Source organism: Copadichromis virginalis, linkage group LG23, assembly GCF_057382275.1.
Source record: "Copadichromis virginalis isolate Kocher_CV1m ecotype Utaka linkage group LG23, C_Virginalis_male_GT1.1, whole genome shotgun sequence".
NCBI lineage: Eukaryota > Metazoa > Chordata > Actinopteri > Cichliformes > Cichlidae > Copadichromis > Copadichromis virginalis.
Genome location: NC_140639.1, coordinates 2,392,593 through 2,414,204, shown reverse-complemented (window position 1 = coordinate 2,414,204; position 21,612 = coordinate 2,392,593). Strand labels below are relative to the sequence as shown.

Below are 21,612 nucleotides of genomic sequence, written 5' to 3'. Positions count from 1 at the left end.
TCAGCTAAAAAGGGCAAATTCAGCTCAATAACGCTGCAGCTAAATGAGACAAAAATGATCATTTAATGTTGGTGCAATGATCCAAAAAGCTGAATGCAAATCTTCGGATGCTTCTTCATCATGGCAAACCATGCTCCGAGGCTGCTTAACAGTCCATGCATTCCTCTTTTTTGAGCCGTTACCGAGTGCTCCCGTACAGCACAAGCACACACACGGCGTGCAGCGCACACATGCTGGAAGTGGACGTGATGAGCCTGCTTTGACCTTTTTCACTGATGGATGTGTTTATGATTACCTTTTCATCTTATCCTACCCCTTCACACACCTTTCCTCTGTGTTGTGATTTCTGAATCTACTTGCAGGCAATATTTGCTTGGGGACTTTTTAATAAACCACTGACCAAACGTGCACGCACACACGCAGACACACACACAGCAGTGTTTTCTAATGGCAGACCAGACTCTAGCAGACAGAGTCACACATCCATACGGCTGCATTTTGAGACTGGTGGTTGCTAAGGCAACTGCTGTGCACCACCTTTCTTTTTAATCAAAGCTATAAGAGCATCTGCATTTATTGTTATCACAGCAGCTGCAGCCGCTGTGTGTTTCTGCTACAGGTTAGTGTTGCACAATTAAATGTAACCACTGTGTCTTTGTAGAACAGGGGTGGGCAACTCCAGGCCTCAAGTGCCAGTCCTGCAGGTTTTAGATCCTTGTTGTTCTTGATCCAACACAGCTGATTCAAATGGCTAAATTTCCTCCTCAACATGTCCTGAAGTTCTCCAGAGGCCTGGGAATGAACTAATCATTTGATTCAGGTGTGCTGACCCAGGGTGATATCTAAAACCTGGAGAGTCGGGCCTGGAGTTGCCCACCCCTGTTGTAGAAGAACATCCTTGAAGGATTTTCTTTCCTTTCTCTAAGAGTTTGTTTCTCTGCTTATTAGTGGCCGCACATGTGTGTGTTTGTGCTTGTGTGTGGTAAAATGGGGTAAGAAGTGGGTTACGCAAAGTGCAGAAGAGAGAACGGTTCTCACCATAGACACCACCTGTACTCCACTCTGGGAGCCTCCTGAGAGCTGCCAATCAATCAACATTTAATAAAATGCTAGTGCAGCGAGTAAAGGTCACAGTAGTGTTGAGAGGGTCAGAGTCAGAGGAGCACTAAGCTATCCGTTGGGCACTGTATCTAATGACAAGCTTCACACTATCAGTGCTCTCTGTGTGGCAATTGTTGAGACAGATGATATGATACGAGTAATTTCTACAAATGCACGACAGCATCCTGAACTTCTACACTGTGCTGCGTACTTAGAAGTAGATATAAAGATGGGTTCCCACCTATTTAATGTGAGCCTAAGGCTAAAGTCAGCTCGGTACATTTTCATAATGACATAATGGCATAAAAAGATGTTTTGTGGTACATCCTGATCCCCTGATATTCTTCAGGATCTAATAATACATCACAGCATCATTTAAGGCTTTGACAAGAAAGCTCAGCCAACCTTTTCCTCATTTTACTTTGTGCATGCAAACTTATTGATCTTAACAAAGCATTATGTTTACCATGAGCACTAACTTAATTTATTAGTATTATTATTTTTACAGGTATTTGGTAACCAGCTATTAACTACAGCAATTTGCATTTTCAGATGCCGATGGTGCTCAAGTCAGGTGATCATCAAAACTGGTGAGCTACATTTGAGCATAGACTGCATGTATATAAAAGACGGACACACACTGATTCTTGAAGTCCTGTTTTGAAACCTCAAAATGAGCGTTTTAGGCCATCTTTGTCTCTTTAAATCAGACGTGACGAGCAAATGGAGCGCTGCTAATACAGCAGTGCCTCGTTTTTTAACTTGCAGTTGAGTCCATATATAACAGGAGGTCATACAGCAAGAATGTAGAGTCTGTCTTAAGGATAAAGGATTTACAACACTGCGTTTGTGTTCGTATTTGCCTAAGTTCAACTTTGCTGACTACTGATTGCTGTCACCAGCCTGGAGTGTCACAAACAACCAGTCTGTGAGCTGCTGCTGCCTGTGCTGTCATTGGTTCTTCAGCCAGCTGCAGCGTGGAGCAAAATTACAACAAACGAAAAGCTTAAATGAAATGAGCGTAACAAACAATCACCACAGCAGTTTTCTAATCCCTGATGTCGTCAGCCAGTCAGCATCGTCCTTGGTGAGCTGCATGCTGTTTTCTTTCTGTCTTTTGTTTTTTGAGGACCGCACACAAACAACTCTGTGTAGGTAAATACCTACACAAACGCACACAAACGCAGTATTGTAAATCCTGCATCATATAATCGGACTACTTTTTGCAATCAGATGAGTTTAAAAAGAATGCACGTCAAAGGTCATCGGTTTTCAGATCAAGAGGCCATGTCCATCTCTTATATTTATGCTTTTCTGAGTAAATGCTAACTCAGCATAGCAACAGTTAAGAAGCATGTCATTATTTTATTCATAAACCGAAACATATACAAACTGAAACTTTGACTGGATGCTGGCAATGAAAAATCAGAGGATTACTAAAGTTATTAGGAGTTATTCATAAGCAAGAATAAAGTCATTATCACAATGAACAGTCTGGATCAGCTTGAGCCACAATAGAAGCCAAAAATGAACAAACACAATGAAAAGAAATACATTTCACTGGAAAGACTTCTTATTCCTATGTCTGAATCTTAAACAGTGTGTGCCAATCTAAAGCCGATCCGCAGTGCAAAAAATAATAGCATACATTTTTTAAAGCATATCTGCCAGCATGAACTAAGATAGGATGTACTGCAATAGCAGGAAAAACAAAGATCCCTGTTGACTTACCATCAAGGGCAGAAGGTCCTGGATTTTTATTCTCCTCTGCAAGCATAACTTCCTCTATAAAAAAAAAAGTATGGTCAGAACTGAGCAGCTGATGGTTCACATGAAGGAGCTCTACCGCCATCTGTTGTGATGTATTTACAGCGTTTTTGTTGCAAAACGTAACGCTTATATGTTGCATCGAATACCTCCCATGGTTCACAACTGACAGGATTATAGAAGATGAAAGAAATGATTATTTTTATTTCTCATTGAGGAAAAGTTCATCTGTGACTGGGACTAAAGCCACCTGCTCTGTCGATCCAGGCCCGATAGCCGTTGAGCTCCCTCTCAATCTGCTGCTGGCGTCTCAGCTTCATGAAGGCTCTGCGATTTTCAACTCTCTCTCTCTCCTTGGCGAATTCTCTGCAGAAGCAAACAGATGAGGCACACTTTTAAAGGCCACAGGGATGCAGTATTCCTCTCGAAGAAAAAGCTATTGTTGTCTTGAACTTAATCTCTTCTCTCTCCCTGTGGAGATAATGACAATGGATCCTGAACTGACCTTTCTGTAAAACTAATTAACTTGCATAGACAGCGCCTAGTGAAACGGTTTGAGTTGGCAGCAGCTAGTTTGTCAGTAATTCTATTTATCGGTGAACAAAGCAAGTCTAAGTCATCTTAAATCAACAAACAAACCGAGCTGGCTGTATGGCTGCAGCCCATCTCAGGGAACGACGAGCCCAACACAGGTGTAGAACAGCAGAGCCCTAAACCTGCGTCTGTTAGCAAACTACACAGTAACTCTAATGTAGTGTGTAGACTGACCAAACGCTTACTTGAACCAGGAAGATGTCATTTTAATTTCATTTTCTATTCTAAATCTTTAATTTGGCTGTTTGCTGATGACACTTCTTCTAGCTCACAACTATTTGATAGAGGACGAGAAGTGAAAAAGCCAGTGAATTTAAAAAAAGAAAAAAGAAAAATCCCCTTAAATTTACATCAGTGTTGGAACAGGCTGAACCCACGACAGATTAAAATGTCAGTGGACCTACCCAGAGAGGACTCCCAACACCAGGTTCAGGACAAAAAAGGAGCCGATGATGATTAGAGGGATGAAGTAAAGCCAGTTCCATCTGGGGCCCAAGGCATCGTCGGTCTGAAATATATATATATATATATATATATAAAAATCTTAGCTAGTTCAAGACAGCTTGGAGCATGACCCATGCTGCCACAGGAAAAGACAGCAGAAAGACACAGGTGTAAGGTTCAGGTCTGCAGGCAAGGAACCGATACAGATACTGTGTCCATAGATCTGTGGGGGTTATTCTCTTGGACATCATTAGATAACACGTTGTTTCTTTATTTTATAGCACCAGGACCTAAGCATGACAACACAACTGCTGTTTATTCAAGTGGCTTTAGTTTTTGTGTACACAGCGCAGGTGCATATTTCTCTTAAACCCCAGGACGTCTTCACTGTCCGCAGATCATTTTCAGCAGCACAGTAGCGCTGATGTCATCCTTTTCTGTCCTCTGTCGGTCCTCACTCATTCACCATCACTTTAGACGACATAATGCAATCAGTCTGGCAAATCGTATGCCTCCATCCATCTCAATAAAAACTGAAAGAGCAGGCAGCTGACCGCAAATTGCACCCTGGCACAGCAGCGTGCGTTTTGCTTTACTGAGATAAAAGCAAAAGCATACAAGCAAAAATGAACAATTAAAGGCTGTGCATGTCATGCATCCGTTCTTTTAGTGTTCTTCATATTGAAGAAAAACACAAACTGTCCTGCTCGCCATTGTTTTTATTCAATTACTAACTGAATAAAAATAATGGTAAGTGGGACACATAACAGAAGTTAGAGTCATTATTTATAGATTAAACTTTTGAGACAGCTCACAACACTCACAGGAGGTCCAGAGGTCTTAAAATGGCAGGATGAGAACTAAGGAAAACCAACGTAGCTCTTTGCAATCATCTCCTACTAACATATTCCCCCATATTCTCCATCCGCAGCTAAACTACATCAGAGGTCGCAAACATCCACTTAGCAGTCATTAACATCCTGCAGCTAAAGCTGCTTTCTGTTCATTGAGGTTAATGGAGTCTGAATTGTAACAAACTACTGCTATGCTTTAATAATTTGCAGCGATCCAGCAAAATACTATGAATGGCAGAGCCGTGCATGTTAGCTGTCTTACATTGTAGAGTACAGTGGTCCATCCTTCCATGGTGATACACTGGAAGACGGTGAGTACAGCAAACAGGATGTTGTCAAACTGCGTGATGCCATCATTGGGCCCGATCCAGGTATCGTTGCAGGTGTATTTGGCGGGACATTTACGCACGCCACACGGAAACTCGACCTCAGATGAGTCCATAGTCTCATTTTCTGAAGAGAGAGATGAAAAGTGAGAAAAACAGACCCACAGTAAGACAAGTGAAAGTGAAAAACCGGATCTGGTCCACTTTAGGATTTAGCATGAAACGCTTAAACCAATCAATGTCCACTTTCTAGTAATCTGACCACAAAATACTCGAGTATGTCTGTGTTATCAAACTGTCCATTCAGCTCGTGTGTGACAGGAGCTGCTCGGAGGTTAATGATACCTATGAATGTACAATGAGCCATTGTGCCAGCCTGCATTGTTGGGTTTAATTACACAGAAGAGGGTTTGGTTTGATCACATCTCCAGGTGCAGCCTAGTATGGTGTGTGTCTGTGCCCATGTGTGTATGCATTTGTGATTATGAGTACAGAGCTACTACCTAAAGAAGTGCATAAACATGCATGAGACTGCTGTACACAAACATAACTTATCCATGAGACAATGTCGTCTCTTTGACATTCAAAGATGAACTCTGAGCGTCTGTACCCAGGATCCCAGGCTTCGGGATGCAGCTGTAGTGGAGTTTGCCGCTGTAAAACTCTAAACCGATGATGGCGAACATGAGGATCGCAAAAAAGAGTAGCAGACCGATCTGTAGCAGAGGGACCATGGCCTTCATTATAGACTTCAAGACTATCTGCAGACCTGGAGGGAGAGCGCACGCACACACACACACACACACACACACACACACACACACACACACACACACACACACACACAACAATTTAAATGAATCAGCTGAAGCTTCTCATAAAATCCTTTAGAACTTCTTTTTAGTGAAAAATCGCTACAAAGTGAAAAGTGTTGCAAATTTGTTGACATAAATTATGTTTGAAAGAAGGAGGTTATGCTTCTGCTGTTGTTTGTGTGTGTGTGCATGTAGCTCTTTGTATTTGTAAACATAATAAAACTAATAAAACTTCCCATATGAAAAAGAAATAGTAAAAACTTACATGATTTACTCATGAAAGTGGCCACTTTCTCATTACTTTCATACATTGTTTTAGTAAGTATCCAAAACATACAAGTTTCATTATATAATTTTTCAAGGGATCTTATATCTGTTTTCACTCTTGTATGCTTTTCATACAAGTTTCACACAAGACAGATACAAACTTTATAAGATTGATATATATCTTTTCCATATGGGTTTGTACGGGTGTTGAGTGCTAACCCTTATGCTGATACCAAATATCAGTATTTGCCAATAACGGGGTTGCTTTTATTTTGCCACTTGCTTAAGCTTACCCATTAATCCTCTTTATCACACGCAGCCTGCGCATACATAGATCCAGATGAAAAGGACAACAACGGCACATTGATTTAGTATAAGTGAAACTCACTGGGGATGCCCGAGACCAGCTTGAGAGGTCGAAGTACTCGCACAGCTCTCAACGTCCTCAAGTCCACTGAGATGTTCATGTGTGCCCCTGCTGCAGCCAGGATCCTTAACGAGCAAACGCGTGTGCATGTGTAAACCCACACAAACAGAAGACAAAGAGAAAGAACAGGACTGTCACTGTTTCGCAGATGCACATTAATACCACAATTTCATGCTCTGTAGGCTGCGCGGAGCCGTGTCGAAAAATAAAAACACGAGGCCGGCGCGCACAGTGTCGGAGGACGGCTGCAGCGCTTAGATAGCGACTGTGATGACGAGAGGGTCTCCGGCAGGCGAAGAACACAGAGGAGAAACAACAACAATGATTATTTGGGGGACTTTTGGCTCTTTCCCTCTGTGTGGGAGGACGGCCGTGACAACTGCTATTTAGGGGAGAACAAAGAAAGCAGCTCCATCAGGAGAAGGCAGGACACCCTCAGGCTGCAGGGACGCGAAGCTCGCGGACACACATGTGGACACGCACACGTTACAAACACGCCAGCCTTTTATGCTCTACACAAAGCCCTTCACAGGTCTCATTTTCACTTTGTTTGTCTTGTTTTCTCTCTAAAAAACACCTCTGTGGCCTTCAGTCCTCAAAATGACATGAAAGAAAAAAAGTCGTGTCTGGTGATCTCACCCCTGGTCTCTCATTAGTCTGCCCTCCTGCTTCCCCTTTCTCTCTATCCTCATATCTTGCCCTTCATCCCTAAACCTCTCCCTCCCTCCTCTCCCCTTCTATCTGCCATTCAACCACCTTCCCAATTATACTCCACCTCTGATTCATTCTGTTTTTACGTTGTCCACCGACCTGAGCACTTATTTATTCCACTTTCACCTCGATGCCTGCAGAGTGGGAGGCAGAGAAGGATGAAGAAGTGAGGTATAAACAAAAGAAAAGCAGTGCAAGGGGAGTAGACGATAGGTTCGCTAAGGGAAGAGTGATACAGCATTTTATTTCAGGACCGTACTTATGACCAAAAAGTAAAGACATAGACGAGCTAAGCAAACTGATAGGTGGATTATCACAGGTGATTTATGGTATCATCTTTATGTGCAGTAATTTGCTCAACGGTAATTGCATACTTGATTATCACACAGCTAGAAACGCAGCATCACAGACCCAATTACATTTCTGTGATCGAGTGGTGAGAATTAGTTCGGTCTGTACTGTTAGAAGACAAGGAGTGTCATTTGATTTAATTATGAAAAGAAAGAAAAAAGATAAAGAGATGGGGGACAAGGAGACGAGAGAAGGATTAAAATAGCTCCCCGTCATCCACGCAGATATAGAAATAGAACTGCATTCACACCTGAAGCCACTCCCTCCTCATCCCAGCCTCAACAGCTCACTAACACGCTGATTATTCCTGTTTTCTCTCGTCTCCTTCCCTCCTTTTAATCCAACCACTCGCTCCCTCCTGACACCGCCGTCATTTCATCCTCGACCTCCCTCATCTTTCCATCTTTCTTCAGACCATCAGTCCTGACTGCTCTTTAACTGTTATGGCGATGAAGGCTCTAAAAATGGCTTTCTCATTCAGTCCGCTGATATTCAGAGGACGTCCCAGGCTCCGTTTTGCAGCAACAACCATTTGCAGAAGTTAGATTGTGTTCTGGGACTTTGGTGCAACCACAGTTAGAAAAGTCCAAAACCATTTTGGGGTAAAAGTTTTTGCTTGTTTGTTAGATTTTGAGACAACATTTCTAAATAACATGTTATAGCCATACTAAGCATACTGGTAGTTACTGCTAAAGCCTACCAATACACAAATAAATGACTCATAGTATGAAAATGGATTGAGGCCATTAGAGCGAAGGCTCAGATGTATAGAAGCTTCCTCTGCTAAAAAAAATTTAAAAAATGCCATCTGAGAGTCAATATTTTGGGTAATAAATAGACATATCAGCACCAAATTAAACTATATGTTATTAGATTTATTAGGAAAAAAATATATACACATATTTATCTAATGAAATGTTGCAGAAACATGCTTTCACTAACAATTCCCTCTGTTCCACAGCCTGCTATACTCATTACTGTTACAGACATATTGCACATTACAGCCGTCTGGCCATTGGCACCACCTACGTGATGGACATGAGGAAGGTGAAGGTTGGCCTTAGAGAGTGGCAGATTTAAATCAGCCAAGGGAAGCACAACACATGGCCGATTTGGCTCAAAGAAGGAGTTTGGCACCTCCCGGTTGACTTCCTTCTCGGTAATGCAGGAATATTCATTTTTAGTGGTATTAGTCACCATTTTATTCATGAACACCATGAAGTGGTCCAGAGTTAAAGGATGAAACAAAACAAACACAAATAAGTGTTGGTTATTCTGCAGTTTCTTTTATTTTTTCAATAGATTTCCAAATAAAATTCATTCGGGAGCCTTTCACAGGGCTAGCCACACCCACAACTGAAGGGGGTCCTATGGCAACAAGGGGGTTTGGGTTACCCTTGTAATAAATCTTTAGACAACCTAACCGATCTCAGGGACGGCTCGAAGCTCAAAGGTGACTGGTGTTTCTGAAAATGAATAAAGTCGCTTTTAGTCACTGGGATCTGTCAGACAGAAAAACGTGTCCGTTCACTCTGAGCATGTCTGCGAGCGTTATATGAGACGCACTGTAGTGAACTTAGCCGATGGCCTGGTCAGAGTTGTCAGCCATGATAAGTGAGTAACAATGACATACCCTGCAGAGGTGACAGCTCCCCGCTGCGTGACAAATCTGGCGTGACAGCTGTCGTGGCGTGATACTGATAACGTCGTGGCTTATGCTCCGTGTCGCTGTTGAGCTGTTAACGAATGTGATGTGAGCGCACCTGGATATTGTAACGACATTAATTACCGGTCTGCAGCTTTTGAGTCACAGGATCAGTTTTGTGTGTTAAAATAAGGATTCAAATTATATTCCAGCAGAAGAAAATCCTCTTTGATTTTTCTTCAATGATTGATTGTGTGTTATGGAATAACTTTAAACGTGTACAACACATTGTGACAGGGCGTAGTCTGCGGTGCTGCTGCAGGGACGGTGGACGCACCTGCACGGCATCCGCAATCACGCCTCTGTGCGGACTGACGTCATGCTGTTGGAGTGTCGGCTGAGCTGGAAAGCTGCGAGCGTGTGATTGTGTACGGCAACCGTGAGCATGTCATCAGGTCTGCCGTGGACTCTGTTACACACACAGTAATCCATATTGTATTTGCTCATTGTAACGTGTCATTATCTGACGCTGCAACACTTCTAACAGTATTCAGAGAGCCATCACTCACTTACAGCGTTTCCATTTCTCCAAAATGAACCTTTGCAACAGCAAGAGCATGAAAATCAAAGGTGTTACAAGGAACATTAACATAACTTTAATGATTTCCTTTCATTAAAACCCCACAGCGCATCCATGCAGGTGTTTTCACTTATGCTGACTGATGAAAGCTCTTTTAAGGACTGTGTGGGCGTCTACCAGTCGGGCTTGATGGACATGTGAGTTTTGTAGCACCTGTTAGGATAGGTACACTGTTATCATTTTATTAGTGCTTGACAGTTTTGTTACATTACATTTGTAACACTGTTATAGTTTTAAAAAAAAGCAAAACAATACAGGTGTAATTAGCATGTTAACTAAAAACACCTGTGTGGGTCTGTGGGGGCCTTTAGTGCCTCAAGCAAGCACGCACAATATGGCACCACAGAGCCCGGTTACTCGGTGATTAGCACTGTTATTTACATCTGTATTTATCCTTCTGACTGAAAGTTTCTGCCATTTAAAAGAAGAACGATGGGTCTATGGTTTTATTTGAAATCATTTACTCATAGCTGGCACATTTTTAGAATTTTTGTTCAGTAAGTTAACTATAAAAATCACTCTGCGCTGATAAAACGAGTGCTTGAAGGACACAAATTTAAACTATCCCTAAATCTGATTTTTAGATTAACTGATTAATTCAGGTAAACTACAGTTAATTTTGCATTATTTTCTATACATTGCCAGGATTTGAGATTATCATCAGTTTTTACTTCAAGTCAGCCAAGATCAGTGACAGTCGCAGAGAATTTTATAAAAGTCATAAAACTCCTAAACGAGGAGGATGAATGATGGTGCCATATAAGGTCTCTGGGAGAAAAGACAAAGAAAATACAGTTAATTTCTTTTCATTATTTTTAGGCAATACCTCTTTTCCCCTAAAAATCCTTTATAATCAAAGTGTATTTTTCAGTGGTGCTTCTCCGTTACATGCCTCGCATGAAACAATTTGCTCAGAACACATGGGCTGAAGTAAGATATGCATTTGTAATCATTACAGAAAGAAAGAACAAAAACCTTTAGAGCCAAGTGCCACAAACTAGCTATGCCCACAAAGGAAGACAGAGATAATCTGACAAAGACTAAAGAAGACCAGACTATTTATACCCATGAAGGTAATCAGGGAATTGGCTCCAGGAAGGTAATGACACACAGGTCTGAATAATAACCACAAAACTGCTGAGGAAGTAAAACTGAAAACAAGACACCAGAGAGACATGCTGACCAGAGCGAAGCAGGAAGAAGGAAGAATAAGTGGATAACTACTAACTAAGAAACACAGAAACACGATCTAACTGCACAGTGGGAATGTTTGATTTTTTTAATGTTTTATTTTGAAGGTTAGATCTTTGTGTGGCTTTCGTGTTGGTACTTCCTACTCCTGTTAGTGTTTGATGTAGTTTACGTGTTCCTTATGACCTTTTTGTGCACGTCTGACTCCGTGCAAGTGCAAACTGGATTTTCTGTTTGGGTCGAAATGTTGATTTATCATCATGGGTAATAAGGAGGAGTTGGAAATTACTCTTTATGCCAGTGTAGGATGCTCCGTGTCCACTATTCTCCCTATTGGACAACACTAATAATAATAATAATAATAATAATGATAATGGATTGCATTTATATAGCACTTTTCAAGACCCCCAAAGTGCTTTACAATTCCACTATTCCTTCACTCTCACATTCACACACTGGTGGAGGCAGCTGCAGCCACAGCTGCCCTGGGGCAGACTGACAGAAGCGAGGCTGCCATATCGCGCCATCGGCCCCTCTGGCCAACACCAGTAGGCAGTAGGTGAAGTGCCTTGCCCAAGGACACAACGACAAAGACAGACAGATCGAACCGGCAACCTTCCGGTTACAAGATGAGCTTCCCAACCCCCTGACCCACGGTTGCCCCACTACATAGTGGCAACCTCTAAACAGTCCGCTCCATAGTGAGGAGTGACTGATTTTGGACACAGCCACATCCTAAAGTCAACTGAAGGACCTCTGTAATGCTGAGGGATACAGAATAGCCGTGATTGCCTTTACTTCCACGACAGAGACCAATAGCGCGTACGGCACACAGTCATCATGTTTCATGTGTACAAATTCCAGTAGATTGCATCAGGCGGAGAGACTCCAGCAGCACTACACAGGGAAACATAGCACGAGGTGAAGCTAAGGAAACTGGATAATAAACAATAAAAATTAATCAAAGATTAAGATACTGAAGGTGTTTTGTTGCCATTTTGCTCTTTGTAGGGGTTTTAAACATTACTCAAGAACAAATAGTTAAGAAGGCACACTGGCTACTGGAAATGAGCAGATTTATTGCAACAGATGCTGTGATTTTATTTTATTGTCACAGTTAATTATTGAATTATTTTGTCACTGCTGGTTATGCAGTTGCTATTTTCTAACGCTTCAAGCTGTATAATCACTTTGTTCCAAATGATCTCTCCCTCTTTCGTCTCCTGGAATGAACCTGGGAATTTGTCAGAAGAGGCTTCAACTAAGTTCACGCAGTACAATACAGTGCACACATGAGAACTCTTGCACCGAGATAGAAAGCTTTGTCTCAGCAGGAAGACTAACACCATATTTTGTGCATTACACTAAATGTTGAAAGAATAGCTTAATTAAAACTAGCATCTTAAAGTAAGACCCAACTGCCGTCCCAGCAAATATCCTCCCAGCTGATGTGTCCATGAGCACGAGTCTTAATCTTTGTGAAAACTCTAACAATAGAGAAACAATTTTTCACTTACAGTACAACACAGTCCTACCTGTGGAAGGAAGGAAGAAACAGCTGAGCGTGATTTTTAAAAAACATACATCACAGGGTTCCTGTTTAGGGAGATGTAAGATTCTGCAGGACAATCAATTAAAACCGCTGCTCTCACAGTGTGGTGGGTGGTGTGTGCAGAAGAAGGAATTGCATGAAAAAACTCCTACAGTGCTGCTCTGGTTGGTTTAGTTGATATAAGCCTCTGTGCCTCCCACAGTGTACTCACTCATTTTTAACTCCCCCCCTCATTTGTCCTTTTTATTCTCTTTCCTCCTCACCGAAAAACAGCAGGAACCCCAAACGCACACATAAGAAACACAATTTGTTGTGCAAGATCGGACGGACGGACAGAGGGGTGGGTGGAAGGAAGGAAGGAAGGAAGGTAGGTCAAATGCAACTATTCCTTAAATCAACAGCCTGAGATACTGGCCTGGGTTTATCAGCCTGCATATTGGTTTATATGTCAGTTAGCTAAATGTTTGCTCTTTGGCCAGAATGAATAATAAATATGGGTAAATGATTCAGTAGCCATCTGTTAGAAGTCAGAGAAAGTGAGAGAGAGTGAATGAAGGAGAGATGTTAATTTAGCTCATTGGAGACATGAGTCACCAACACTTTTTACATCACACACTCACATACACCTGTTATAAATGACTATCATTTAATTCACAAGGAGGTCATAAAGGGAAAGTTTTGAGTATCAGTAGATGCTGGTAAAATTGATTAAAATCACACCATCAATGAGAAGTATTGATGGTGTACAAAAACGTCTTATGCAGCAAAAACACTTCTATGCTTCTACACTTCTTTAATAGGTCCACCTCACTGGTACCCGGTTGAACCCCATCAACAAGGTGCTGGAAACATGAATGTGGTTTTGGTCTATTCTGACATAATAACATCGCACAGTTCCTCAGATTTGTCGACTGCACATCCGTGATGCACCTGCCCCATTTCACACAGCACAAATGTGCTCTCCTGGATTCAGATCTGATGCTCGTGGAGGTCATTTGAGTTCAGCGAATAAAAAACACTGTGAACACGAGCCTCTGTTCTGATGCTGATGCTGGTCTATAAAGCTCTGAATGGTTTAGGACCAAAATACATCAGTGACCTCCTGACCCAGTATGAACCTTCCAGATCCCTCAGGTCATCTGGATCCGGTCTTTTATCAGTTCCCAGAGTCAGAACCAGACACGGAGAAGCTGCATTCAGCTTTTATGCTCCTTATATCTGGAACAAACTCCCAGAAAGCCTCAGATCAGCTGAAACACTCAGTTTATTTAAATCCAGGTTGAAGACTCACCTGTTCTCAGCTGCATTTGAATAAAGCACCAAATCCACACTTTTAAGCTTAAATTTCAAAACTTACATTTAACTACTGATTTTATCTACTGTTCTGATTTTATCTGTTTTGTTTGTTTGTTTGTTAATTAGTTTGTTTGTTTGCTTGTTTTAATCAATTTTAAATCATGCTTTTTATTTGTTTTTGTTTCTAATGTCTCTGTAAAGCCCTTTGAATCACCTTGTTGTTGAGTTGTGCTGTACAAATAAACTTGCCTTGCCTCTGTTTTCTGTTCCTAACAGAGGAGTGGCACCAGTGGGGTCTTCTGCTGCTGTAGCACATCTGCGTCAAGGTTTGACATGTTGTGCGTTCAGAGATGCTCTTCTGCATACTTTGGTTGTAACAGTTTGTTATTGGAGTTACTGTTGCTGTCAAAGGTGCTTTTATCCAGGGAGCTGCACATGTGTGTGCATCTCAGTAAATTATAATATAGGATGTTTTATAAATTATTCATTTTATAATGTATTTATCATGATATTGTAATATTATAATTATCGGAATTACTGTATTATCATATTACAATTATATATAGTATAAAAAATATAGTCCCTGTGTCAACAATAGCAAACTTACAATGACTTTTCAAGTGTTCCTTTTGAGATGGACACAAATATAAAGAAGTAAATACTGTGTTTGGGCCGAAGGTTGCCTTTTGTCTCAAAGCCAGTGCTATGCTGCTTCCTGGCAGTGACACAACTGTGACAGCAACATGGCTTAAGGAGCGCCACTGACACTGACGTCATTTTGACAGTGACAAACCAGAGTGCCCTTAAGAAACACCGAGCAGCATCTAAGGTCGAAGTTCATAGCTTTTTACAAGCCACAGTACACTGAAAGCAATCTTCTAATGCAAATTCACGGTCAATTGTTAGTCAGGTCCTTTGCTTAGACTCCAGCAGAGATCAAACGCCGGTTTTCTACAAGTGAAAATCTCCAGAGGTGCGCGAAGTGTCTGTATTCAGGCTCAGTTTAATCTCAGTAGCCTCTCTTGGCAACATAACTGTTGATTCTGACTCCTCTTAGAAGATGTGGTCAAAACAAGATTCACAGACACAGGTTGTATTTGGACAAATCTTCTCTTCAGCCTCTTTTCTCACTTTGAAATATGAAAGAAAATAACAAAACACTAACGGCATATATGTCCGAAGCTAACGGACCTCTAGTGTTCCTGTGAGTATGCTGCTTAGGTGGGGAGGAAGCATAGAACCTAGAAACTAAATGGCACGCTGTGTGTTTCATGTTGTAAAAGGAGTTATAATAAGCCCCAAACCACAAAGCACCAAAATTACTTTGGATTTAAGACAACAATTCTATGTTGAGTGGATAAATCCTCCATTTTAATAACTTTTTTCTATATTCAGCCATTAAATTCAGCCATATTTGCTGGTGTGATGTAAATCGCTATACAGCATCTCTCAAATCTAACTGGACACAGAAACCCAGCAAAGATGTGCCCAATAACAATGAACTTTTTTAAAAATGTAACATCTTTATTGATGTATTAATACATTTATACTGTTCTGCTTTATGACTCATGCACTCAAAATATAAATTAGTGCCCAGATTTAGCCAGTGTTTTGTAACGTGGGTAGCATGTGTGTTTCAGCCTCTCTCACTGTATCCTAAGTAAGCTCCTCGGCGCTGCCACCGGCTGCACACGCATTTCTGTTTGTCTCTGAAAAATGCAATTTCATTCTGAACATCATCTGAGGAGACTTCAGTTGCGACCGTACTCTTTGTAGTTTGTCAATCACGTCTTTTACCAGATCTCGTTCAGAGACAAATGTAAGACTGGAGAGGATTTACTGCAAGCAAAAATTTAATTCTGAGTAAAATTGAGTTCGTGAAGACAAATTGCCAGGTCACGACTGAGAAATGGCCCTGACCCTCCCTCAGTTTGTGTAACTTTAAGTTGCAAATTGAATTTCATTTGACTTCAGTTCCTTCAAAAAGAGGAACCCCTTTGATCTTACTGTAGCACCTCATCGTCTCTAATCAGACACTAGACTGGACTGCATAAAGACCCCTGACACGGGCTTTGTTTCGCAGCCCATTCATCGTCTTTATAGGATGAAGGAGGGAGAGCACACAGGGGCAGAGAGAGAACCTGTTAGGCTGTCAGCTTCCTCGGCATCATGATCATCATTCACTGCCTCGGGATGAGATCACAGGTAAAACACCACGTCTGCGCGAGGATTCAAATGTCACTAACTGCTCTCTCTTTCTTCATCTTAATCATGTTTCACTTTGTTTATTTTAAAACAAAGGCCAAATGAAATGTGAGAGAAGAGTGCTGCCATCACTCACGCACATAAACATACAAAGAAACAGGTGTATCTGCACTTTTCTGTCCTTTTCTGACTAACTGTAGCAGCGGGACTGGAGCCAGTGACAGCCTGACCTGGGGCGGGGTTCTCAGTCACCACGGTAACAGCTCAGGGGGACATATCCACCCCTGCTATGTCTGAACTCATCAATCGATCAGACAACAGATGGAAAATAAGACTGGAGAGGACACGTCTGTGTGAATATGTGTGTGTGTGTGAGACAGTTTGATATAGTCACGTCTAACATGTGCATGAATGCCAAGCAGACATACGGTGTTGCTGGCTAAAAGACGTGCAGTAGTGGCACATTTGGTTCATACGCACGAGTAACAGTAATACACACCAGACAGATTGTGCTCGCAGCCTTCAGTGAGTCAGGTGCAGTGATGCATGTTCACAACTTATCTGTCATATTAATATCATTTAAAGAGCAAAGCTTAAGAAATGTATTAAAAACTGAAGAAAATTGAACTGAAGCCAAGAAACCAAAGCAAGTGAAAGAGGGCCGAGATGTGAAGTACAGTGAAGAGATGGAGAGAAACATAGCACATCCCATGCTGGCTGATATTAAGGGTGTTGGCTTCACTGATGTAAATCAATTTGAAGCTCTCGCGTTAGCTCTCCCTTCTGGTCGGCAGTAGTAACAGAGCAGGAAATGGTCAGAATAAAGTCTGATGCCTGCAGTATAAACTGCTCTCACAGCAAAGGGAACTGTCTCTGTCAGTTTAAGGTATAAATCTGTCATTTTCTGTTTTCTCCCAAGCTAATGTACAAAACAACGAGATAACATCGCAGCATAATTCAACAGGTTTATAAAGTTCTTGTCCTGGTTTGGGTCTCTTGGTTTAGGCTTTCTGTTCATTGTTACTCTTCTAGCGCTTTAAGTTTTTATTATTTTGAGGTATTTTGATTTTGATTGGGTAGTGACCGAAAGAACGAGATCGCGGATACAAGCGGCAGAAATGAGCTTCCTCCTAGAGATAGGGTGAGAAGTTCGGCCGTCCGGGAGGGGCTCAGAGTAGAGCCGCTGCTGCTCCACATCGAAAGGAGCCAGCGGAGGTGGTTCGGGCATCTGACAAGGATGCCTCCTGGGCGCCTCCTGGGTGAGGTGTTCCGGGCATGTCCCACCAGGAGGCCCCGGGGCAGACCCAGGACACGCTGGAGAGATTATATCTCTCGGCTGGCCTGGGAACACCTGGGTGTTCCCCCGGATAAGCTGGAGGAGGTGGCTGGGGAGAGGGAGGTCTGGGCTTCTCTGCTTAGGCTGCTGCCCCCGCAACCCGGCCTTGGATAAAGCGGATGAAGATGGATGGATGGTATTTTGATTCCTATTTCACTTTAATTATCATCTTGGTAGATCTTGAATGTTAGTTCTTAGCATTTGATTTCTAGTTTCTCATGGTTTGATTAATTACTCTGGAAGTGAGTTTGGTTTCTTGTGTCACTTTGTCCTTTTGGATTTTGATTCTCTCTCCACCATCTGGAGATTTGATGCTTAAAGTTTATTACTCTTTTCCCCTGTCGTGTCCAACAGTGCAGCAATCAGAATTGTTAGTACAAGTGGGGCATTGTGGCATTTATTATAACTGTCCACTTGATAGTCATATTTTATTAGAACTTTATTAGGATTTTTTTATTTTGGATTATTACAACCATAACGGACAGAAAAGAAAAAGAAAGAAAGTGAATTTGGGGAGAAAGCTGGCAGAAAGAGAGGGGGAATAAAAGAGAAGAAGAGGGATAGAGTGCTCTCTTCTGCTCTTCTCTGAGGGGGGGTCGCGGTTGACCCTGAGTTGGTCCTCCTGGGACAACCTTGGCGACTCACCAGCCGCGGCCCGAGTGCCTAAGCAAAGCCAGAATCCCAGGCTCAAGGTGGGGAGCCCCCTGAAGTCGCCTTTTGTTAATCAGTCTGCTCGTGTCCTGCATTTGAGTCCTAATTATACAAATTGTGACAGATATTTTTGACCACAGCCAACAACTTAATTTTTCACATAATGTTAGCGACAGCGGCTCTACAGAATACACTCATCAGACAATTTATTAGATGCACCTTGCAAAATGTTGGACCTCCTTTTTCCTTCAGAGCTGTTGAATCTGTTCCGAGAAGAATCGAGACAAAGTCCCTCAAATATTCCTCGGAAATTTTGGTCCATATTGAAATGACAGCACACAGATACTGCAGTTTTCCACGATCCATGAAAGCTGGTTTCCTGTTTCTCCACATCCTAAAGGTGCTCTACTGGATTGAGAGCTGGAGACTATGGAGACCATTTATAGTCACGTGTAGTCAACCCATTTTCATATTCAAGAAACCAGTTGGAGATGATTTGAGCTTCGTTACATGGAGCACAGAGCTAAAAGCAGCCATCAGAAGATGGATGCAGTGTGGTCATAAAGGGAAGGTCACGGATACTCAGACTGTTGCATTTAAATAACGTTCAGTTGATCAACTGTAGCGTCTGCATGCGTGTTCATTCCATGTTTTGGAGAAGCAGAGTGTGAAGTGGACTCTGTGGACCGGCGTGTCTATTAGAGGTTTTGCTGCTGTGATGCTGGATTGTCCAATCAGCCCAAAGCAGTCTGCCTATTCTTCTCTGACCTCTGGCATTTCACCCAGATTACTGCTCCTCACTGGATATTTTCTCTTTTTCTTTTTTTCCTGATTGGTGGGAAAATGCCTGTTGAAGTGCTTTGGTCAGCCTGTCTGGTACCAACAACCATGCCACATTTAAAGTCACCTAGACCACCATTCTCCCCCATTCTGATGCTCAGTTTGAACTTCAGTGGGTCTTCTTGATCCTGCCTACATCTCTGAATATCTGATGAGATAATCGTGTTAACAACCAGTTGTATAGGTGTACCCAACAAAGTGGCAAATGAGTCTATATGATGGTAAGTGAACGATAAACATTACGTTCACTTTTGTTACTTGTGATTGTTTCACTAGAACAAAATTACATTACAGGATTTATATGTAACTATACCTGAATAATCAAAGTACGACTTGTGCCGCTCTTTTGAGCGAGCGTTAGGAGCAATATTTGACTGCCCTAAAAATATTTCAATGATTTATCATTTACAGACAAGCATCACATTAACAAGATAACTAGCTGCCGTTTTGAAAAACAGACAGATTTCTCAAAGTCTTGAAAACAATATTTTAAAGTGTTTGCTACATCAGAGCCATATTACATCATTTATTTTCCCGAGTATCTTTCCCTCCCTCTGTGCTTCAGACATTTTCCTGTCACAGGCTTTCTAAACAGCCCTCTCCTCTTTCTACTTGTTGGTGTTCCAAAATTACATTTCAGGTACTTAGCTGGCAGTATCTCTATAGACTGGCTGAGCTCTAGGGCACAGTTAATGGGGATCCAAATGAATAAAATCAAGATGTGTTTTCTGAAGTAAAGAAGAAAAGACTGAAAAAAATCTTCATAACAAACTTGGCAGCAATGTTTATGAAAACATTATCCTATATATAAGAGCCACAGAGAAATGCTCATCTCCCAGGTTCCTTATCTTTACACTCATCAGCTGCCTCTGAGCTAACCAACCCCCCCTCCTCACCCCCCTGAGGGTCTGGCACACAGTGATGAAACAAACCCGTGGTGGGCGTTGCCTCTGCCAACTTTTGCCACTCTAATGGAGGGCTTACCAGCCAACGCGTCGACCACGATACCAATTAGTACGTGCGATTACGCAAATAGTCTTTCTTCGTATTTTCTCCAGCTCTATCCATCTCGTCCTTCTTCACTTCCTTTTTCTTCACTTCCTTTCTTTCTCCCATGCTTCTCCTCCTCGCTGCTCTGCCTCACAGCTTGCTTTTTCAGCAGGAGTAACCGGCTGGTGAACCATGTGAGCGGGCCTGAGGAAAACCCTCTATTCCAATTTCCACCACAACAGCCCTCCGTTACACGATAACAGCTTTTGAGGAAACAGTAAGTGCCATCTGGTTTTTCATACCTCCCTCCCACTCGCGCGCTCTGTGTAATACAGGCCAGCTTGAAACACCAAGGAAGCTTGCTGAGGTAATCACAGCCTCCAGCGTTGACACTTTTAGCAAATGCTTCCATAATTACACATGTTCGCACAAAAGGTTGAGGGAGTCCGGGGTACTCACTGAGGAAAGGTTTAGTAGTCTGAGCTAACACTCGTGTGTTATGCTTCCACGGGCAAAGTTTTAAATGAGGGCTCCCGCCTGTGTGATTGAAAGCGTAGTGGATTTACTGCAGGCTTGTTGTAACTGCACTATAAGAACTCATAATCTTGTAAGTCAAGTCCACTTGAAGTTGCTATTTCTGAGCGTTTTGGTGACTGCAGGCTTCAACACACATAAACAGAATCTCTCAGAGTCCCACAAGGTAAATAAAAAACAATAATCCCCTCACGTGATCATTTTTTCAAAAATGGAGGTCAAACTGTTTATTTAGCAAGTGAGTAAAACAAAATATGTAATCGTCTTTTCCCCACTTAATATCTTTGGGGCTCACAAAGAGCACAGAGCACACTCTCACTTCACTGTTAACTGACTGACTGCACTCTGAGGTCAACATTCACATGCTCCTGAAACATTTAGCAGCATCTAATATTGCTCAATGTCTTCTTTGACGCACATTTTTTGAATATGTAATGCTGTATTTGCCTTAAATGTTCACTCTTTTTGTTTCTCCATATGTTAATTTGATTATTGGTACTTTGATTATTTGCATCAACAGTTATTCTGCCTGTTTATCTTTCTTGAAGTTTCTGGATGGCATCCTTTGAGGACAGAGGGTGTCAGGCCAACACCCCATCAACCTTTTTGCAGCCAAGGGATAAAAATCGCTTGACTGGTCACCGTTTCAGTCTTTCTTGCTCCTACTTTAGCTCAGCTGTCGCCGTCTCATTGCACAGAAACTTTCTTTGCAGTGCTACACGAATGAAAGTGTTGCTTTACAACCACAATGAAAATTTGGTTGCAATTTTGCTTCTTCCTGCTCCTTTTTGAACATGAACTTTATTTGGAGTTGTGGTTGCTCTCTTTCCTTTTGTTTTGCTTTGTTCATTTGTCTCTTTTAATTCTATTTTGTTGTACTTTTTCAACATGTTCAAAATAAAGATTCAATCAATCAATCAATCAAAAATAGAGGGACGCTGCCAAGCGACTGTAATGGAATATGAATACAGTTCAGTGTTTGTATTTGAAAGCATCTATATGCAGAATATTTGCAACACACTCAGACTCTTCCTGTCTGTAGAGACCTCCTAATTACTGACTGATAGACAAAACT

General features: G+C 41.9%; 1 protein-coding gene across 6 annotated transcripts in view; it reads right to left on the bottom strand.

Moving 5' to 3' along the window:
• cacna1ea (calcium channel, voltage-dependent, R type, alpha 1E subunit a) overlaps positions 1-21,612 on the bottom strand; it is a 117,485-nt gene that overhangs the window by 33,207 nt on the left and 62,666 nt on the right. For 3 of the 6 annotated variants that reach the window (XM_085448725.1, XM_085448722.1, XM_085448721.1), the window contains 7 exons: positions 6,557-6,660; positions 5,697-5,855; positions 5,023-5,213; positions 3,867-3,970; positions 3,119-3,234; positions 2,833-2,886; positions 1,039-1,080 (listed from right to left, as the gene is read on the bottom strand). In XM_085448725.1, the coding sequence (XP_085304851.1) occupies positions 1,039-1,080; positions 2,833-2,886; positions 3,119-3,234; positions 3,867-3,970; positions 5,023-5,213; positions 5,697-5,855; positions 6,557-6,660 (770 nt within the window). The remainder of the gene's footprint in view (positions 1-1,038; positions 1,081-2,832; positions 2,887-3,118; positions 3,235-3,866; positions 3,971-5,022; positions 5,214-5,696; positions 5,856-6,556; positions 6,661-21,612) is intronic. The other 3 variants (XM_085448724.1, XM_085448726.1, XM_085448727.1) reach the window with 1 other exon arrangement.